Raw genomic sequence first — 22,788 nt, 5'->3', positions numbered from 1 at the left:
GAGAAAATACATTTTACTTAGCCTGCAGCCAAGAAGGCCAAGCAGGATGGGTGCTGCCTGGAAGACAACCTAGGAACACCAATGTGACATTGCACCCTATAAGATGTAGAAGGAGGTAAACAGTTACAAAGCATTCCACTAAACAGAAAGTAAGATGCTGCTGGGTGATGAGTTTACAAGGAAGCTGTTTACAGCAAAAGCAGACTTAATCACTGGCAAGTTAAATGTGCAGTTTTCTGCAGGCTTACAAACATCCATGACCAATTTAAGACTATTCATCTTAAAAGCCTCAGACTGAGTAAGATGATCTATTGACCTTAACAATAGTGTTTAAAAAACATTGAGATGGCCTTGGACCAGAGCAAGGAACTGTCTCTGCAAAAATAAGAAAATGCTGAACCTAGTCACAGGCCTTTCTGGAAACATAATATGGCACCAAAAAAAAAGAAAAAAAGAAAAAAAAAAAGAAAAGCAGAGAGAAGTTAAATTAGGAAAGTACAGAGGGATAATGAAATTGGCAAATCCTTCTCTTATAATGCAAGGATTAATGGCTCAGCCCCTGTATACGTGTAAATTATACAGCACAAGCCTGCCATCTCCCACAGCACAAGAGCAGACTGGCTGCAGTATCTGGAACATGACTTTAAAATACTGCAGTATGTTACTGTATGGCCCCATCACCACACATTAAGGAGTTTCCTGCTATGATAGTGTGGGCAAGCTAAATAGAGTCAATCTTTGAAGTGTAGCTTTACCCTGAGTAACCTCTACGGAAAAAATTATGAAGCCGCAGCAGAGCTTAAAAAACACAGGGCAGTAGATCACAGGGGAGAGGGCCTGGAAGGCACGGGGGAAACATTTGGGATAAGTGGTGGAAAACTGAAGGCACAAAAGGCTCCTCCAGACTGAACCACAGTCTCCAAACATTCGCCCTCAACCACCACACGTGCAAAGGGCGTGAGCACAGCAGCAATATTGGTGCTGGCTGGGAACACGGGGCAGGTGAGGCGAGGTGAGGCACAGCAAGGGGTCCTGATGCATAGGGCAGCATGGCCTGCTTGGAGGCTTGAGCACCCCATGTGCCCCACAGCAGGGTTGGAGCTAAGGACAAATGACCAGGGCACTGAGACCCTTTGGTGGGGGGCATAGCAGCCACAGGGTGAGAGGCCTGACTCCCTTTCTTCTCTCAGGAGGTCCCTAGGTGACAGTGCTTTTCCTCAGTATCAAGAGGCTTGCACGCCTAGCCTGCCCCCTGCTCCCCCTCCCAGAGCAGGTCTCCCTTTGGAAGCAAATTCCTTTCAGGATGAAATATCAGGTGTCTGGTCTCCACTCGAGGTTTCTTGGAAAGTTTGACCAAAATTAGTTCAGCTGCTGAGTTATGTCAGGAGAGAGGGGCGGGGGAAAGCCCAGCTCTTTCCCCACAACTGCCAAGTGGAATTTTAGCACTCACATAGCTCAAAATAGGCTCCATATTGAGAAAAATAATGCTAAATGCACTTCTCTGTTATTTTGAGCAAGCCTGAACAGTCCCTCCAAAAAATGTAGTTGCTACCATTGATCTTGAGGCTGTGGAAACAGCATGAGCAAAACACTGTTGGCTATGGGGCGTGATGGTCCACCTTTCACAAACCAAGCTGCGACAGCTTTATTAAAGGATGCCCCTCCACTGACACGCCAGCAGCAGATGAGCCCTGTGGGCCTTCAAGAACCAGCATGCCTTTACTTCTTGAAGAAAGCAAGGTTTGATTAGATAAAATTCAGAAATCCTTCAGCATCGTTGGTAAGAAACTAAAATTCAGGAGGGAGGAGAACTGGCAATCAGGCTACCAGCATGCATAGCTTCTTTTTTTGCTTTTCCTCTAGTCCCCTTACTCACAAAACAGGGTGAGTTTTCCTCTTGGAGCAGCTGATTTGCTGCCACCGAACTCAAAAACAGAGCTGGAGGTTCAGGGGCTTCAGGGGAGTTCAGCAAGCTTTGCAGCACCAGGTTTTGGTCTGCAGTGCTGCCTTTTGTCTCCTCAGTCAGAAAACGACAGCATTAAGAGGGAAAACATGGATTTCAGGGTAAAAAAAAATAAATACAGAGAGAAGAGAGTTGCACTAAAAGGCTCTCCCCTTAAATGGTGAGTGTAGCAGCATTAAATGCACCTCTCACTAAAAACCTTTCTGAGCCCTCAGCTTGAAATAAAGCTGGTAAACCTGCAGTAGAAAAGCCATTAATCTGTTCTACCATGTCACTTCTCATGATTTGAGTGAGTCACTCATACAGATGGAGGGTCATGTTTTTCTGAGGGCAGTGGTTGGCATTGCTGCAATTGATGCTGGTCAGCTGTGCATTTACAGAAAGGTGACTTCATACCCCTGAGTTCCCCCACCTGCAAGAAAGGAAAGGCCCGCCCTTGTGACAATTTTCTAGTGCAGCATGTTAGAAGCGCTTTAGGAATAGTAACCTACAGTCACCCTGCCAGAATTTCTCTTTTAGCATCAACTGTGGGTCGTGTGTGATTTTTGCTTCTTCTGGGCTAGAAAGGAAGAAATCTGAGTAAATCCATTACCTTTAGTGTATATATGCATATATGCTGAGAAACACATTAGACTCCTAGTCTACAAACTGCCCCTGTTTCCCTGCCTGTTTTCTGCAGGCAGACCATCCAACACCATCCATGGGACTTCCTCCAGTCCTGGTTTAAAAGGCCTGGGCCGCTACGTCCTTTGGCAGGGAGATGGGCACCACCAGAAACCAGATGGGGTAGGTGCCCTGAGTGAAATGCAACCGGCCCAGGAGAGCAAAACACTCCAACCAGGGATATTTGCAGGGTCACAGTTTTACACTAAATAGCTGTTAAAGGACTCAAATCCTTCATTTCTGAGTTATTCCAGCATACATTTAGGCTGGTATCACATCTTTTGTTGCATGAAAAACACCTGACTCAAATCAGGAGACCAGGACTCAAATATGATCCAGGCTGGGGACAAAAAAAAAAAAAAAAAAAAAAAAAAAAAAAAGGCAAAAGCACATTGTGTCCATAGAATCTGTGTGTGGCAGCCCTGGTGTGTACTTCATGTGGGCAAAGAGCCAAGTCCCTGCACGCACGGTGAGCAAGAGAGGAGTTTGGTGTACTTTAAGTGCTAGGTAGGAAGAATTGACACAAGACTTCTCCTGATGCTTCAGAGGAACTTAAAAGAGGAAATTCAGTACTAGTGCCATCAAGATACAGTCTTCACTGTGATCTCATAAAATGACAGGTTTGTATTTGTATTGCTTTTGAACCAAGATCATGTAAAAACAGAGGTTTGGCTGAAAAAAAAAAAATTTAGAGCTTTCCATTTTGAAAAACTGTTGTCCTTTCTTACTTCATTGTTTTAAATACTTCATTACTACTGCTGGCTTTGGTTGTGTTTTGTTGTTGGTTTTGGTTCTATAATTTTTTTTCTTCCATGTTTTCTAACCCTGATATGACTGCATATATCGTCACTTCAGACCGCCTTTCCCTAAGGCATATAGCCTAGTTAACTTTACCACAGGAGATCCAAAATCTCCTCCACGAGTGTTTGGGTGTGCATACAGAGACCCTAGACATGCCAAATTCTCAGAATTTTCAATAGTGGGAAAAAAATATTTGAACAAAGAACAGGATTTTGACAAATAAGAAAACTTCCTGCATACTAGGAATGAAAAGTCACCTGACTATCTGCCTGATGAAGCTGCAGCTGAGTCATCCTCCATTCTCTGGCAAAGGCACAAAATATTTATCAGAACACTTAAAAAATGGGGGGGGGGAATGCAGTTTTACTTTTTTGACTAGTATAAGCTCAAAAATTAGCTTCTTTCATTGTAGCATTTGTATTAAACTAAGAAAAATAATAATGCACTGCAAATAACCTAAAATATATTTTTTAAAAAAATCAAACCAGAATTAAAAAAGCCACAGAAGAGTAAAGTCAACATTTTTAATCTGAAAATATATGTCTTCCATAAGTTTTATGGAGTGCATAATTAAACACCCACACTAGGAAAAGAAAACAGACTTTGGACTTTGCTACATAAATACCCACTGTCCGAAAAATCCATTTAGCAAGGATTTTTCAGCCTTTCGAGGATTGGCAGTTTGTGTAAGAAGCAAAAATCTGCTTGTCATCTCCTCTGTCTTTTTGGGAGAATATTTTTTCATGTTTATTTTGGATGACAAACAAAACCTATCCTACGCTACAGCAAATTATGCGGGAAACCTGCTGGACTAGGTACTTTCAAACCACGTCAGCAAAAATTAAAAAAGGAAAAGCCTCTTTCCCCAAATACATCTGTTAACCCCCTGAACAAGTTAATCCTCATTCCTTTTAAAGCGTAGACACATCTCTGTCTGTAATAACTTTTTTTAGGCATGCAGGGTTAAAAACTAAGCGAAACAAAACCAAAAATCCCACGAAACGGGGAATGCAACCAAGACAGTATTGCTGCTCTCTCTCCCTCCACAGGGCTGGATGATGATGGCTGCTCACGCAAATACAGAGTTCAGCAGACACACGAAGGAGCCATAGCAAGATGCAGGGACAAAGGGCCTTCTTCAGCTTTAAAGCTCCAGCTGGCAGCCTTTCTGCTGGGGATGTCAGCCGGAAGACCAGCACAGAGCCAGCAAGCAGCCTCTGCACCTGCAAACCCTCTGCTCACAGAGAAACCGTTCTGCTTTCTTTTCCAGTGAAAACCCTGCCTAACAGAGCTGCAGCTCCAGGACGGCAGCACACGAGCAGCTGGCAAACTATTTTTTTCGAAGAATTAACGTTGCTTACCTGCAATGCAACATCATTTAGCTCAGACCCAAAGATTTTAATAGCATCCTTTCTTTGGTGGTATGGCTGCAAAGCAATGATGTCATGGGGAGGAAGCAGTAACAATCATGTGACTGCATCCTCCGTCTATAGGATTTCTGATAGGAGACTGGGCTGGAAAGAGACTGCTCTGTAATCCTGCAGGATTAAACTGCAAGCTTCTTTATCCTTCCTTACATATTTCTGCAGCCATTAGATCATCTGGTGCCTTTTTTTCCCCCCTCACCTGAGCCTTTTATTTTTTTTAAAGAGAGTTCATGGATTTTGTTGCAACAGCAGTAACAATCACATTTTTTTCAAGAGGAAAAAGCACTGTAAGTATACCGTGTGCGAATTAAGATTTATTCCTACCTACTCTGCAGCAGTGCCCAGGTGCCATAATTATCTTCTTTAATCTGTATGAAATATGTAATCACAGCAGCTTGGAAGTGAGACAAACCACAATTTCACCATCCCTTGCATTTTTCCTTCTCCCTGTATTCCACTTCAAGCTTATCCAGATTGACTTCCCTCCAACTTCTGGGTCATATCTGAGTTTTGCAAGATTACCTCAAAGGTTCTGTTCCTCTGTTACCTTCACTTCCTCATTCTCCACCCCATTCATCCATTAAATAACCTCATTTACAGCCTTCTGCCTTTTCTTCAATGCAACTGCTACTGCTTGAAAGATCTCCTATTTGCCAGCCTAGTTTTCCTTTTTCGAAACTTCTACTTTTTTTTTCCCCCATCAAATATTATAATAAAGCAATTATCTCCACTTTCACATTTTGATTAACTATGTATTGCAACTGAGAACCATATATATATATATATATATATATACACACACATACACTTTTGTTATACTGTACAATGTATTCAAGTTCTACTACAAAATAGTAATTTCGAAAGTTGATTGTACAGATTTCACATGCCCCACTAGGATCATGCTCTGCAACACCGTGGTTATAACTGTTCTTTATTAAGACAGAATACAAATAAGCAAGTTTGTGTGCATGCAATGTTATGCTTTATTTCAAGACATTCACCTTCCACTGCTTATTGTCTCTTATTTGAACATGGTGCAGACTGGTTTTTACCCTTAAGGGTATGCAAGTTGTGCTTTGTATTACTAAGCAAGCACAACAGCTAGCTAGAGGGAGATCTTGTACAGGTACACATGAAAACATCCATGAGTCATTGAAGGCACACGCGTGGCTTCCACCAACTTCAAAGGCCACAGAGCACAGTTTGGAAGACCTTTTTGTACCAGTGCGTTTGGACAATTTTTTTTGGATGCTCTAAGCAGACAGTTTGGCCCAACAAAGCAAGCTGGTTGGTACACAGTGTACAAAACCTTTTCAAAATGGCTACACAGCACCTCCAGATCTTGTCTGTAAGCTGAAGGGAGCTCCAGTACCCCTTATTTCTGATATGGATTACCCAAACGGAAGTTACACATTTTCAATTTTATTGTGAAATCTGAGCACTTGATTTGCTTCACCTGCAATTCCTACACTTTTCTGGAGCATGCCTTTAGGAAAGAGATTTGATTATGCCCTTTACACACAGTAGTGCAGATCGCATTTCCCTATCGTTCATGAATCACTAATAGCTGCAGAGCTACCATAACCACATCAGTAAAGTGAGGAAAAGTGATGGGAGGAAAGGCCTAACTTCTTGCCAGCATCTGTTCTTTAAGCCCATTAAAATCAATATTAATATGCCAATTGAATCCTGTGGAGGAAGTTAAACCAACACAGAGTATTTAATTTAGTTTCTTGATAAAGTATCTGCAATTTTCCTTAATTGCTTTATGAAACAGAAGTAAGGAAAACAGCAAGCAGTTTGAATTGAATCAGTCAGACACAACCATCTATACCTGGAAAGTTCCGTGCCATAAGACACATTAACAGAATGTAAGTACCACATCCTAAACACAGGATAGCAATTCTGTGCTATGAAAAAAACAAGCACAAGGCTCTCAATCTCCCATTTCTTCCTGGACAAATTTTCCTAAATTCACTTCCTAATTTTCTTGTCTGTTACCACAGGTAAACTCACTGAGTCTCTTCCTGAATGTCTATTTTTTTAGTTGGATGATCCAGCTGCACACTACAGGGACAGAATAACTGATTCACAGTAGAATATGTGATTCTATAAGCCAGGTATGTTCAAATTTGAGAGATTTTGAAAAGTTATAATAAACCAGAAACAGCTTCTGAGAAGCTTTTAATTCCCAAGAATATTGAGATTTTCCACAGTACAAGCAAATCGCTTATATACATAGATTCCAAAATCAATTCGATTTGACTCTTTGGTATTTTCTTTCATTTATACTTGGTCAATCAAGCAATCTCAGAGGAAAGAAAATACTGTTCACATCATGTTTTTAGAAAAGATTGTTCTTGCTTTTTCTAGCCTGTAGTTTCTTAAGTCCCTCTGTAAATATATTTTTCCTCCTCTCATAGACCTATGACTCTATAGTTAAAAAGGAGATTAGATTCAATACAAGCAGTAAAATACCCTCCTCCAAACTAAAAACATAATTCAAATTTTAGATTTGCATTCTGCTGAGAATGGATGCAAAATACATAGTTCATTTGATTCCTAAAAAACATTTGTTCATTTTATACAACACTTACCTTGAAGTCTTGCAAAGTGCTTACAAGAATCACAGCAAGAAACACATATAAGATTTCATGTTTATATCAGAAAATTCATACCAACCTACCCATTATAGCTTTTGTTGTTGATCTTGATGGTAGCGAGACAGTTGGTATTCCAAATGACTATTTCAAGCAGACCATTTTAAAAATAACCTAAACTGTGTCATACCCTTAACGCCTTGCAAATACTGGATGAGAAAGGTGTCAAGTGTCAGTACTACAAATTTGCCCATGCTCCTGGCAGCTTAGGGCTGCAAGGAGAAACCAAAAAATGGCCTTTCTATAAATATTAAGGTCTAACTTTCCTTTGTGAAAGAAGCAGTGAAGTTCTGCCTACTAACATTAACTTGTATTTTTTCCAGTGGTTTTCAGCTTGGGATTGGTTATAAAGATACTACAGAAATAACGCTGTCAATTTATTTTGAATACTAATCTACAAAGTACAAACTTCTGCTAGAAAAAAAACAAACAAACAAACAAAAAACAAAAAACAGTTCAATGTGTCATAAGGAGCTACCCGTGAATTCCTAGAATATTCAGCTAGGAGCCTCAGATACAGCTGTCGGCTTATCATGAGCAATAAGCACGTGGGAGAACATACCTGCCATTCCTTACACTCTGTATCCATTTCAGGTCTTCAATGCAACCTCTCTAGAATCCCTAACTTCACAGATTTCCTCTTTTTTATTTGAAAATTCATTACATACACTGTTTTACAAAATATAAAATTTCTTCATGAAAGCATCATCAGTGTGGCAAATATAAACCACTGCAACAATGTCTTCTTCTGTGACATTAAACAAAACTCTCTTTCTGTTTATGGCAAATTATTTTATTTTATAGAAGAAATACTTTCAAATAATACAAAAATGACACAATCATACAGAACTGTGACAAAAACGAGAGAGATGAATACTGACTATGATAACTCATTACCACATCAAGACAGAACTCATTACAGCAGTCAGAATCACGGACTCACAAGATAAACTGACGATGTCTCCAAGCAGTCACTAATTAAAAACACCAGCTGAACCCCCTCCTAAGAGGTAAGCCACCAGACATTGCCCCTTTGTTACACAGTCACAGAACAATTTAGGGTGGAAGCGAGGTCCCTATGGCAGCCCCTGCTCAAAGCAGGTTTAACACAACCAAGCTGCTCTGGGCCATGCCCAGTCAAATCCGCAACACCTCCATGGGCAGAGATCTCATAACCTCTCTGGGCAAGCTCTTCCAGGACTGGAACACCCTCATGAAAACAGAGTGTTGTCTATTCTTAGTACACAGCAAGTATTTCTGGTATCACCACATGGTAACTTTGGATAAATACTACTATGTAAGGGTCTCCACTGAACATGAGACGTGAAATTCCGACCAACTGATCTTTTCAAGTAACAAGCACTTGAAAGCTTGCTGTCCCTAGACTTTTACCCAAGCACTAGCAATTTCTTACATGATTTACTTGGCTTTTATCTGCATAGTTTCTGAATAGCTCTAGTTCAGCCCAAGGAACCCAATATACACCCATCAAAACTTAACTGGCAAAAAGAGAGACTTCAGAATGGTTAGCATGATAAACGCTAACCATACTTTAATTTCATACGTATTGCTACACCACCAGATCACTTGATGTCTGTAATGATTACAGGCTATACCAGGCCTGTAGTAGCTTAAAATTAAATGTCTTTGCTTAAAATGTCTTTTACCAGCCCCCACCCCATCCCCTCCAGTATTTTTGGTCTCAGCCTGGACAAATAAAAGCAATTCAGTTTCACTTTCAGGTTTTCCTGATCTTTGACAAACTAACAGATTATAAGCTCTTGAAACTCACATAGACGACTTACAAAATATTTTAAAATATTCCCATTGGTCAGAGGTTTTGATAAGTTTAGTTTTTGACTGTTGCTTTGGTTTCCTGACATATAAAAATTTGGAGTCAATTTGACCTGGGCATAATGAAAAGACATCATGATCATCCTTCTAAGCAATTCCAGCAATTTGCGAAGTTAGTCTTGTGTTGGGCACCTCTCTGTGTAGGTATAATTAGAAAAATATGAGAAACTATTATAGTAGCTTAGTAAAGAAGTATTTTTACATACTTGCAGGATGCAAGGACACAAAACTGGCATTCTCGGGAATTTAGGGTGACAGTCTTTCGTTACAATGAATGGTTACAAGAAAAGTATTTCTCACCACATTTCTGCTGGTCCAACTATCAATCAAGTGATCTATATCTTCCAGAATTATACACCTCCTTTCTGGAAAGTGTCACTGTACAACAGAACTCACATGTAGTAACCTCACAGCAAATCCATTAGGATTAACATGTGCTTAAGCACCCTTACTTATTGCAGCTGCTTTCTGAAATTAGCATGTGTTTTCCTGAATCAGATCAGAATCTTTAAAACTGTAGAAGTTGCTATATTCCTTTAGCAGTTTTTCCACACAGCTAGCTCACAGTGCTCTTTTAACTACCTTTCCCTTAAATAGCAAAACAAAGACCTGTCACCCTTTTCCTTCCTCCGTTTAAATTGAGAATCTAGTTAAGAATATAAAGATATTTTAGACAAAACTGAAATGAAAACAATCTATTAGTGCACAGTAAGAACATGCAAATGAATTCTGCAATGTTTAACATCACTTCTAATCAGTGTTAAACACATTGCAGGTGATAATATTTTGCTATAACACAGACAGTGCTAAAGGATACAATATACATAATAAGCTACAGATAATAAAGCTGAAAAAAGTGACAATTTTAGAACACAGTATTTTCATTTCAGGTATCAGAAACAAAACCAGCTCAATGGTTCCATTCTACTGTATGACAAATACTGAAGAACAAAATTTCAGTCTTAAAATACATCTTAAAGTAGGTATTTTCCTTCAAGGAAAAAAGGCACTATAAATAAATTACACTACAGTGAATTTGCCTGAACTCACTTTGTTTCTGTCTTCCAGCCTTTAAGTCAAATAAAACAGCATAAAAACTGTACACGCTCTTAACAGGATAGTCGATCTTTTATAAAATAAGTTGTCTTCAGAGATGTCAATTTCACAACAAGGAAAAACCAAGCCTTGTTGCAGTCGCTATTATAAAATATATATATGTATATATATTTATATATATGGTTTTGTTTACTTTTACTTTTTTTACTTTTTTATTTTTTACAAAACGTGTATATTAGCTTTTGCACTTTTTTTTTTTTTTTTTTTAAAGAAACTTGGCTAATCTAATAACTTCATTAAAATAAAAGCGATAAATACTTCATGTTTACAATGCAACATGTCATACATCATCAGCTGGCAGAGGAGGTATGTTAATCCTTGGTCTTGTAAAAAATGCTATCTTCTCTCTGTGACCAAAAAAGATGAAAAGAAAGTCAAATATATGCCTCAAATAAAATAAAATTAAATATATCCCACACCCCTGCAAGAACATCATTTTTTTTACTCTGATTAGTGGTTATTATTTGTTACACGTTGAACTGTGGGATTACGTGAATATGAGAAACAACTCCTCACTGCATGCTTTTGGAGGCACTCCCTTGAACACAACTACTGTTTTTGAAAATTTAGGTGGCAGCTTTATACAACTTATTGGACATCAATTATAGTTCACTGTAAAAAGGTTTCACGGGACTAGCCCTGCGTTAAGTCCCCTCTGCAATGCAAAGTTCACCTTCTACATTTTTCAATAGTGCCTAGAACAACAAAACTGATGGCATTTTCATCTTTTTGCTTCTTTATTGAGAAGCAATATTCTTTAACTGTCATAAGAAATGGATGTGTGCGTACAAGGGGCAAGAATTTAAACAAGCAAGTTATCATTTGATTCATTTTACTGCATCTCTCTCATCTCATCAATTCCCCACATAATTTTATCTCAGTAGCCAAAGCAAATGAATCCTGTTCTATTAACAGAAATACAAGATGCAAAAGCAATGCTAGAATTTTTATTCCTCTTATTTCCTCTCCACATCTGTGAGGAAGACCTTTCCCTTTCCAATACAGTTCATTAAAGGATAGACAACTTTTGCATTTTATTTAAGTATGCCCTGCAAACAACTTCTAAAAATCGGAACACTTACAGCAGAATATAAAATTGTAGCTGAGCTTTCCCCCGCAGCTACACTGCACTAGTATTTCTTCATTCCTTACTCCTAATGTTATTCTACTAAAAAAAAAAAAAAAAAAAAGGAAAAAAATAATGCTAAAGTAATAAAATCTTCCTGTGAAATGCCCATTATCAATGGCACCTGTACACAAACTAAAGCTAAGAGAGGACACATACTATGCAAACACAGATGAAACAGGAAATAAAACACATAGAAGAGGCTTAAAAGAAAGCTGGAATATTACTGAGTAATTTTCAGGGAGAGAGTGTTCCTAGTAATGCATATGTATTACACTAAACAAACTATGTAGGCCTACAGGCTAGCACTGAAGACCTGACAAATCATCTGAACTTAATAGTAACTAGGCTAAGTTGAAAGAATCACCTAAAGGTATGTTGTGTACACTTGAAGAATTTTTTTCCTCATGTGTTTTACAATTGTAACACTCCAACTTTACCATATCTCTGCCTCTTTGTACTACAAGTGATTCAAAGGAAACTCATGTGCCCAAATCAGTATGTGGTTAAAAATTACTGGTTATATACAAGACACACAGTATTTTAGCTAAATGTTTCAGAGACCTTTAACCTACATAATGAACTATTGTTACACTAGTTCAGTACACATTACCACTTACCTAAAAGTCTGCACCTGAATAGGCTCCTTCTGATTTTGCCCACGCAACTGGTAGATTTCTTTTGACGCTTTCTTTAGCATCTTTTCAGCTGCTTGTTCTTGGTGATGTTCATATTTGGTCTGTCTTGTCTGAAAATGAGAAAAAATATAATGCCAAAAGTTATCATGTGAATAAATACAACACAAGACTACCCAGGTTAAAATGGTGGATTGTTACCACTCATCCCAGTAAAACCACACCAGTATATTATCTTAAATAACTAAGATCATAAATGTAAATGAAGGAGAATGAATATAAATGAATGAATATAAATGAAGGAGACTGATACTATTGTTTAATTTCTTAATCTATATATGGAAGCAACTCTAGTTATTTTGAAATTTTGTAAAAAAAAAAAAAAAAAAAAAAAAAAAAAAGCTCCTTAGAGATTTTTCTACAATCAAAAAGTTTTGAAATGAGAAGTTTCTGAAAATGTTGACTACTCATCTAATGTTAACTTACCTGCCTCTCTGCTTCCTTCAACAAATTTCGGAATCGCTCATCCCGAAGGACCCAGTGGGGTAGATCTGTCTGCCCTCTGAGTTGAGCATCTTCCAGACGCTGTCTCAACTCTCTTAAGACACATATCTCCTCATTCAGCTGTCTCTGTCTAGTTCGGGATGCCTGGAGATCCAGCTCCAGGTCTAAGGACGTTCTTGCCATAAGCTCAGCCAAAGATGATCTGCAGGACTGCTGAATTATTTGGATTCAAATAAAATGCACAGAATGTTATTCTCAACATGGTATACTGGCCTATTTTTAGCTACAAAGGGCATGCATTTTATTTTATTTATGTACTCTACAAAAAGTGTTTTTTTTTTTGACACAGTTTTAGAGAGGTTATTTGTACCCCATAGTGAAAGGTTAACTAGCTGTAAGGGTTTTCTGTACAAAACACAGCTTTGTTCAATTAATACTTTTTACTACATTCCTTTACAGTCTACTCTTAGCTTATAAATAATTAACTAATTTAATTTTATGGACTGAACTCTTACGTAATGATGACAATAAAAGGGATATAACACGAAGAACTCATAACTGAATCACGATGCTAGAAAACAGTGCACAGTGCAACAGATTTCCCTTAATGAAATTTATTCAGTATTGGCTTTTAGATATGTTCCAAAACAAAATGGGAGGCATGTTCGTCTACTTACATACATAAACAAGAGATTAACTTCTGCTTACCAGGCTAAACCATATGACGTTTACCTACATGATTTATCTACAGGTAACACCTTACCTGTCCTTCTCTACCCACCTGTTCTGCAGGGTGGGAAGAAAAAGGAGAACTTAACCTATTTATTCCTCAAATACTGCTGTTTGTAGGCTGCATGGGAGGGTAGCAAGATGTTTTCCCACTATTCACACTTCTGCAGGCCTGCACCCTGCATCATAAACTAGATTTTAAAGATTTAACAAAGTTTACATCTAAATCAATACAAATCCAGTGGCTAGTTGTTGTCTGCCACACCTTGTTTTTTCCTCAGCAATTGTTCACAACAGTATTTCACTTCTGTGTCTTTCAGCTTAAAAAATAAAAAGAAACAAAACAACCCCTCACACTAATTACATAACAGAACACTCATATATTTCCTAAAAACATCACAGTTTACGTTTATACCAAAGCTTTAGATGTCTACCAGTGCCACTGTTCTAGCAACTTAAGTAAAAAAAAGATTTCCTAGCTATACCTGCTTATACCGTAGAGTACGCCTCTCCAAGGTATTCCGGACAAAAGGTGACTTCCTTGGCAAAGTTGAGCTGTCACTGTCACTGCGATACAGCTGAGTAGAAAAGATATTGAAAATAAAGGTTGTTTACATCTAAATTCAGATTTATTTTATTTTTTTTATTTTAAGATGTATTATTTTAAAAAAAATGAAATTGTGTTGTTTTAAGCAAATTAAATAAAAAATTTACCTTTAACTATTTATAAAAAAATTATATATAATAGTGCGCATATTGAAAATTTGATGTGGTCCATTGATACACTGGATACAATGCAAACAAGAGAGCAAAAACCAGGTGATTCTTGGCTTAAAAATCATTATGGCATATTCAAACTCAAGCTCTCAACATCTTATGAAAGAGTACAACTAAAGCTGTGTGCATTCCACCAGTATACCAAAAATAGTATCAATATATTGGTCTGCAATAGTGGGAGAAAACTTCTTATAAACCTTTTGCAGTTGAACATAGCAACTACTCAACGTGAGTTTGGAATTATTGTGCTGATTCTCAATTACTTGTACCAGTGCACCCAGGAACCCCGCATACCACTGTAATGGGCATCCTATGATTGACATTCGCAACAGCAGCAAAAAAGCCCTAAGAATATTTATGCAATAACTACAGGATTATGCATTGAGTCCCCCTTTATCCAACTTTTATGTACCCGGAAGTTAAACAAGGCCTCTAAGCTCACTGTTCATACACCTCGTTAGGCAGCACTGGACCTCCATAAAATTAATTACTCTAGCCCAATATCTAAGATTGCTAGTTAAAGAAAGTTTAAGATTCAAGTTATTGTAGGTTCTTAAATCTGAATTTAAGAAGAAAAAACAAAACAAAACAAAACAAAAACAAAACAAACAAACAGGTTTAAACTCAGAAAGATAAAGAACCAGGGGACTTTTTCCCCAGTGCAACATTTACATTCACCTAAATATTATTCATTAGTATCAAATAGTAGTATATAGTTCTTATAATTCAAGTTTTAAGAAGAAGTTATCAAAAATACAGAAAATACTTGTGTGGGGGCCTCTCCCCGAAACTTCCTTTAAAGCCTTACTCACTCTGCAAACATATTGACTTCGTGCTCCAGGCGAGAAGGTCTGGGAACGAACAATAGTGCTACTGCGAACAAAAGCAGAACCCCGTGGCCTGCGGCTAGTTCTCTCTTTTGGAAGAATAGCAACTTCTTCAGGAAACAGATCCTCAGTGTTAGTTTCCTTATCCACCTAAAATTACAATGAAGGAATTTTATTTTACTTTATTTAAATTATTCCTTATTTTCTCTTTCTCATCAAAACCAGCCAGACATTTCAACCATATCAAAAGTAAACAATTTGTCTTGTTAGATAGGCTAAAGTTTTAATGAGCCTTGAGAATGGAGGATGAATCACTTCATTTTTAGCAGTTTTAAAACTAGGTCATTCAAAATTATAAGATTACTTTTCAGAAGCCTTCCCTGGAACAGTAACAATTATAAGATGCAGTTATAACATGAATCATAGCTGCAGAGCACAAAGACTGCATTCACCATTAGAAATTGGGCATTAATCAAGCTACCACCTGATCTCCCAGCCTCAATTAAAGGAGAAAACTAAGCCATACTTCCAAGGTGACTGAAACACAAAGCAACTTTAAAACTGCAGGAATTCAAATGAAGAGAAGAAACCCAATGAAAGAGAACTAAAAGACTGTTAAACAGTGACACAAGAACACTAAAATATTTGGAAATATAGGAAAAAAAAACATGCTACTCTATCATAGTATCAAAACTTTTAAGATAACTTATTCCAAAATATGAAACAGAATCTTCCCTGAAGGCAACACAAATAAGTGTTCCTTTACTTTAATGAAAGCTTCTTGATTTCAGCTTGTCAGGATTATTTCCAATGTCTCATATCTTGAATTTGAAAGATTTTAAATACCTCAGTTCCAGCACAATTCCTTCGACAATTCTAATTTCTAAGAGCACTGGAATTAGAGCATGATTTTTTTTGTTATAATTTCAAGTCAATACAGACATTTATACAAGTGCATATTCACAGTTATATAAAAGCAGCAGTAAAAATAGCTTGCCTTTTGATGTAAAAAAAAATAATAAATAGTTCAGTTCCGAAATTACTAGCAAGTAAACAAACAAACAAAAACACTGCCCTAAAGAGGACATTTTTAGCAACTCAAAAGTCATACCACTGTCATCACGACAGTGCTCATATAGGGTTGCTAATGTCATTTCTGATTCTATTCTCTCCCGATCAGTTTGGACTCAAACTCAACAAGCAGCAGTAACACACACTGTGTGCGCCAGGCATCGTGGCAGTTTCCATACTGCAGTGTCTTTTCTCATTACCTTTAGTGGTGGAGGCTGGATTTTTCCAGAACTGTACTGGCCTGCTGGAGTTGCAAACATGTGTCCAGCTAACGAATCCCCGCAAAATGGCTCCGGATAAGGAGGACTAGTCTGGGTGCAATTACTGCATCCACTGTCAACAGATTCTGCTTGCCAACTCCTGAAGTTAGAACATTACAAGGATTTTGTAGGTATTAAAAAAAAAAAAAAAGTTACGAATTCTATTTGTATATTTCATTATCCAGGTCAGTTTACCATTTTAGAGTATTATTTCTGCAATAGAAATACAAAATTCACAAAGGGAGAACACATCCCACTTGCATTTCTGCAGATGCACAAATTACAGTTGCCTCCCTAACGAAGCTTATGTTTGGTCCAAAAGAAATGTTTTCCCACTCCCCACATTCCAAGTCCTATAAACTCAGCTAGCTATTCAAATTAAGCTTTTTCCTGTTTGCACATCATCACATGATAAAACAATTTTATACCCATAACACTAACAGGGAACAGATCTCAACATAAGGATCTGCTCTTTCTCCTGCTGTATTTCAGAGCATAATTACAGTGCAAATAGTACTTGGCTGTTTGATGAGGTATTTGAGCTACTATTTTTACCGTTCTGATATAGCTTCTGCCTGGTCTTCCTTTCTTTCCATCTCCAGGATTTCCTCCTCGGTGTACTCCAGTTTCACTCTCTCTTCTGCCAACTCTCTCTCAACTGCTTCCAGCTGGGCAGTGGTCCTGGCTAACAGGGCTGTCACTGCATCCTAGAAGGTAACAATTTGACTTCAGACAAATCCATTTGAACAAGCCTTTGTATTCAATGTATAGTATTCAGAGAAAATAAAATAAAACCGTGGTCCTTGTACATGTATGTTCCTAAAAAAAAATAAAGTCTGTCCTGAATCTCAAAAATCAAGAAGTACTTGGTGTCCCATTAATGCAGCTTTTAAAAGAAAATGTTAGAAAGTGAACACAGAAACAGAAAGTGAATGCTTTACAGTTACATCACACAGCAGTTCAGAATCCAAAAAGTTGAGTCAAAGCCATTTGTGGATTGGGTGACTTTAACATGCAGTGCAGCATCATCCAGTAAATTAGGTGAGAAGAGATCTCTGGAAGTCACCTAGTCTGACATGCTGCTCAAAATGGGGACAGCTTCAGAATTATACCAAGTTGCCCAGGGCTAAGTGGCATGCTGAAAAACCTCCAAGGATGGAAACTGCACAACCTTTCTTGGCAGCCTCCTCCAGTGTAGTGGTAGATTTTTTAAATGAGTTTTAGTGAGTTGAACTGGAGGCGTGCATACAAACATACAAGTAGTATTTCAAGCACCTGTCCAGACATGGCTTTTAATTATTTTTTTTTATATTACAGTTCTTACTACAAGAGTTCAATTAATCTTCTCTGCACCTCACAAACAAACTGTATCCAAGATAAGATCAGAAGCAACCAACCACCCAACAGGTCAAATGAAGTAAACAAATCACTTTTTCCGATCCATACCGTTTTAACTGTAGTTACATTTCCAGAAGACCGGGGAATATTTTCTTCACACTGGTTTTTATTCTTTGCTCTCTGGGGGTCTGAACCAGTGAAGATCTGAACAGAATACCAGTGAAGCTGCATCTCACCAGAACTCTCCAAATCACTCAGGTTTATCTGAGCAATACCCTGTAAACAACAAAACATATTCACCATGATAAGATAAACACACATAGCAGGATAGACATCTTGTCATTTAAGGAGTATCTCATTTATAATGGGAAAAAAAGGCTTTTATAAATGCATTTATAATGTGAAAAAAAAATACATTGTCTAAGATACTGAATTTCTTGTCTCTTGCTTACTACCTGAAAGGATCAGAGTGGGTATTACATTTTTGAAACTGAAAAGCAAACTTACTATGACTGATGTAGTATGACTAACACCGTCAGTTCTTAATATTTTATTTTAAAAGCTCTCAATTACATATCTGATTTCTGCAGTTGCTTAAATTAGCATTATTAAAACAATATTACTTTAGTTAACCTATTTTCCTTTGACAGGACTATATTCTATCTTTCAGTTCCCTAGTCATCAAAGGCATCCTCCAAAGGGGGAAAACATGTCATATAAAACATTTTTTTTTCCCCTGTTTATATAGTAAGTTCATCAAGCAGACCATAATCTCATTTTTCCACTTTCCAAGCTATCTTTACAATTAATTGAGGCTTCCCACTATAAAGAATTCCCAACTTTAAAGTAAGCCTACTATATCAAACGGTGTTCACATAAGAAATTTCTGAGCCGTGTTGACCTAAATGAATGTTCCCTGCAGCTCTGTTTAAACAGGTGTACAAAGAACAACAGGGGAACAGATTTTTTGAGACTAACAACAGAATGGCATATTGGGACACAGCATATTATTAAGAATGTCATTTTATATCAGCATACTGGATGCTCCAAACAGAAATACCTTTCCTTTATTATAGCAAACAGAGATGTCTACTAGTTATCTACTTCTTCTGACACAGTAAATGCAAAACATCTAACACACACTTTTATATCAGAGTTGGATAGCATTTAAGAAATGCTGGGTTTGTTTTGGGGGGTAAAGGGAAAATCTGTTTTCCTCTGTTACAGATGTTGAAAACATCCTTCAACTTTAAGATGTCTCACACTGCCCTATACACCGTATTTCTTCATCAGCTAAAAAGGCATGCCAAAGAAGTTATTGCTACAAAGCAAAATACTGCCTGAGTAGAAAATAATTTTTAATTTGTTTTGATGGTGATTAGTACTGATAGGACTAATAAATATTTTATCTTCACCTTAAGATTTGGAGCTTGCTTATAACAAGGAGGAAGTCAAGATGGGTCTGTTATGTACCTGTTCTGATATATTTGCTAACAGCTTGGATGGCAGAACAGTAAAAGCATTTACAAATCTCTTAGTGATGTCTAACAGGGGGACTGTAAAATTTATGAGAATTTTATATGGTGTTGAAAAATGGGACAGATGTTCTAAAATAAAAAGACAAAATGCTAAAAAACAAATATTACACTGAAGAGGAGTTCAAATTAAGACCTGGGGAGTAACAGGTTGGTCAAGGCCACAAAAGACCAGAAATGGTGTAAAACTGCAAAGCCATGTTATTGCAAGAAAAGGCATTTCTTTGAAGTTTTAACACGAGCAATATATGCTAATTGTGGAAAATAACAACTCCTTTATCTCAACATTGATGAGGCCACCAGGGAAGTAATACGCCAACTTAAAGAACCAGGTTTGAAAAGCTATAGTAAACTAGTAGGATCTTTCATCAAGGCAGGGCATATGTGGATTGAGGGAACTGAAAGACACATGAGTTCAGTAGATTTACTTCCCTATGTAAGTGAAGTATAGAACTATTTGCCAGAATATATCTTCATTTTTTCTTCTTCGCTGTTATATACAGTCATTTGTTTAACTTAGGATACACTCCAGCCTGACCCCTGCATTTAGGAAAGCTATATATTGGCATAATCTAATTAAAAGAAATTGGTCATCAAAAACTTCAAAAACATTCAATCAAACAGACGGAAAAAATTGCGGAAAGAGATTTTGAAAGACAATTACAGAGGCCGTAACAGCAGTTCCAAATAAATGATTTCTTAATTCAATAATATGCTTATTTTTCAACTTACAGCAAGAGGGCAACAAGCAGCATATTTAAATATAGACTTCAATGCGCTCACCTGAAGGTCCATGGCACTGTTTCTCTCTTTTTGAGTAGTACTGTTACCTTATCCTTAAGTATATGTTACCTACTACTGTAGACAGATATTTCTGACAAAAGTACGCTGAGATTATAAAGGATAAAAAATTCCTGAAGATGTTCTGAAAGCCTATCATTTTTTGCTAATTCAGTAGCAGCAGTTAAAATAAAAGCATCCTAAACTTAGATGTGCTTGTGTCAATATACAGATGCTTTACACTGAAACGGCTACTTAGCCTCTCAGAGGAACCAATATAAAGCATTTTATACCAATATATCCAGGCCATTCTTGAGATGCTTTCTCCTTAATTAGGTTGCAGCAGTAAAAATGACCAAACATCCAGCTGTGGACAAGCCCTTGGGTCTACTTCTGTCAACATTAAGGCCACTGTTTATCTAACATGCTATCTAGTTTGAAAGGTAACTAACTAACATGCATTCTTGACCAGTTTTGTTCAAATAAACACCTCTTATCCATTGTCTAGGATGACACTGAGCTGCTTGTACCTCTTAACTATGTCTACAGGCTTTAAAAAAATTAACTAGCCCATTCAAACCCCTCACTAAAATGCCAGCCCAATGACTTCAGAATATCAGACCCAATGTAGATTAATTTAAGCATATTTACATTTGAAAATAAACAAAGTTGACATTTAACACATCTAAAGTTAACATGGTTAACATGTAACCTATTTAAGCAATGTTATACCTATTTGAATGCATCTACATTAGATGCCTCAAACAGTTTAAAATAAAATAACAGAAGTTAGCCTGGATCACTATTACTCTGCAAGTTTAGTCTTCTCAAACCACAGCAACAATGGGCTATCTTTTTTATTAGAAAATTGTTTTGCAGATACAGACTCATTGCGCATGCATTATAGTGCCATGCAGAAACAGAAGTCTTGAGCACACTGTAGCCTGAAATCTGTCTTTGGGAAAACATTTAACTTTTTCAATGTGTTCCTCTTGCACCAACATTTAGCAACTGCAGATTTTTCAGCTTTCCCCAAAGCAGAAATTTGTTTTTTTAAAAAATGCATTAAAAACACTCCTTATCTACTAAATCCCACAGCAATTAATATAAATATTGTATCAGTTTTAAATATGGCTCTGCAATGTAACAGTTATATTAATAGCACAGATAACGGTACTTTCAATGCTGCTTAAAATGCTCCAATTATCAACCTCTGGTAATTTTGCTAATTACTTCCAAATCTTTATTTCCCATATCACGAAGCTTTTAAAAATAAATAAATAAATAAATAAATAATAAAAAAAAGGACCAAAGGGCCACTTACCAGTAGTTCTTCTTGTTGCTGATGGTCAACTGAGCAGATATACAGCTGCAGTGATTTTAATTTCAAAACACTTGAATGCACAGGGATTCTGAAAACTTCATTAAATATTAACGGAGTTTGGAATTCCAAAGCTCTAGAGCAGTAAGTGGTCGGTGTGCCTGACTCAAGCGGTGGCAAATAAACTCTCACATGACTGGAACAGCAAAACAGACAAATAGCATAGTTCAGACAAAGAAAGCTATCTTCAGGTACTTCTCACTTCTGAAAGTTAAGCTAAGCAAAATCATCAGTGTAACTTCTGTATTAAGGATCTACTTCGGGATCTTTTTGCTACAGGAATTTGCTTTGTATTCTTAACACAGAAGAGCAAAACTGATTTGGAAACCCCATTTTGTCTAACTAAAACCAACTTTTTTCTAAGTTGGTGCTTAAGCACAGGCACCAAGTGCCACTTGAGATGCCCTGAGGTATCTAAGGCATCTGCATGGGGCTTGCAAGTATGACATAGAATCTACGGGAGAACTACAGCCTTCTTGAGCAGCAGCAGCTGGAGGCCAGGTGCTATGCTATGACATTTCAAGTGGAAACATATGCCAATGTTTAAGCAACTGAATTGCCCCTCCATTTCTTCCCTACATCCACTAAGCCCCTTTAACCCCCTCGCCCCCTCCCTTGAGAAATTCAGCACAAAAGGACGGCAAAGAAAGATTAAGATTTTTTAAGATTTGCCATCGTAAAAAAATATATACATCTGATGCCATCTCATTTTAGACTCCAAGCCAAAATCAAAATCCACAACCATTTTAACCTGACAGAAGGGAACATACCTACTTGAAGAAGTGCTTCTACGTTCTGCCTGTTTTGACAGTCTGCCCAGCCCCTGCAATACCACATCTCTTGCTATATCTTCCCTTGTGCCAGTTCATGCAACTGCATTGTGAACCAGGCTAGAAAACTCATCTGGGTTAAAAAGCTAACCTAGAAAAAAACAGCTCATTGTTTAAAAAAAAAAAAAAAATCCAGCTCAGAGGCTCACCGTGATTCAGTGACACCACTGCTTGAACTCCTATGCCACCACAAGAGACAGGATGACAGTGGCAGACAAGGAAGTGGTTAGAGGACATCTGGAAGAGCTCAGTATGATGGAGTCATAGCACTGAGCATGGAGCACCAGTTAGCTAAACTGGCCCATGCTGTAAAAAGGGAGTGATCCAGCTGCTCTGCTCACCACCTGCTGCAGGTAGCCTTCCCAGTGCCACCCCAGTAATTCAGATTCAGTGAACATACAGAAGCATGGAGGAACTCATTAAACCAGCTAAAACCTTCTTCTAGTCTTGCCAAAATTAACTTTTATTATTTTTTTTTTTTTCAAATCAGTCAAGTAACTGATTTACCCTG

At 37.6% G+C, this 22,788-nt stretch overlaps 2 protein-coding genes across 5 annotated transcripts in view; both read right to left on the bottom strand.

Moving 5' to 3' along the window:
• Positions 1–7,572, bottom strand: part of CLCN4 (chloride voltage-gated channel 4) — a 46,751-nt gene extending 39,179 nt beyond the window's left edge. Inside the window, exon 1 of one of the 2 annotated variants that reach the window (XM_082780133.1) lies at positions 7,541–7,572. In XM_082780133.1, the coding sequence (XP_082636259.1) occupies positions 7,541–7,544 (4 nt within the window). In that variant the 5' untranslated portion in view covers positions 7,545–7,572. Of the gene's footprint in view, positions 1–4,788; positions 4,842–7,540 lie in introns of those variants that run through there. The other variant, XM_082780134.1, reaches the window with a different exon arrangement.
• A 719-nt stretch (positions 7,573–8,291) lies between these two features.
• The window catches only part of WWC3 (WWC family member 3), a 100,094-nt gene continuing 85,597 nt past the window's right edge, over positions 8,292–22,788 (bottom strand). For 2 of the 3 annotated variants that reach the window (XM_082772486.1, XM_082772485.1), the window contains exons 15-23: positions 21,391–21,583; positions 17,860–18,027; positions 16,969–17,120; positions 16,354–16,513; positions 15,068–15,232; positions 13,964–14,056; positions 12,732–12,962; positions 12,231–12,358; positions 8,292–10,831 (exon numbers count right to left, since the gene is read on the bottom strand). In XM_082772486.1, coding sequence (XP_082628612.1) covers positions 10,765–10,831; positions 12,231–12,358; positions 12,732–12,962; positions 13,964–14,056; positions 15,068–15,232; positions 16,354–16,513; positions 16,969–17,120; positions 17,860–18,027; positions 21,391–21,583 — 1,357 coding nt within the window. In that variant the 3' untranslated portion in view covers positions 8,292–10,764. The remainder of the gene's footprint in view (positions 10,832–12,230; positions 12,359–12,731; positions 12,963–13,963; positions 14,057–15,067; positions 15,233–16,353; positions 16,514–16,968; positions 17,121–17,859; positions 18,028–21,390; positions 21,584–22,788) is intronic. The other variant, XM_082772484.1, reaches the window with a different exon arrangement.

This window comes from Aythya marila (genome assembly GCF_965140915.1).
Source record: "Aythya marila genome assembly, chromosome: 1".
Classification (NCBI taxonomy): domain Eukaryota; kingdom Metazoa; phylum Chordata; class Aves; order Anseriformes; family Anatidae; genus Aythya; species Aythya marila.
This window is presented reverse-complemented; position numbering and strand designations above follow the sequence as displayed.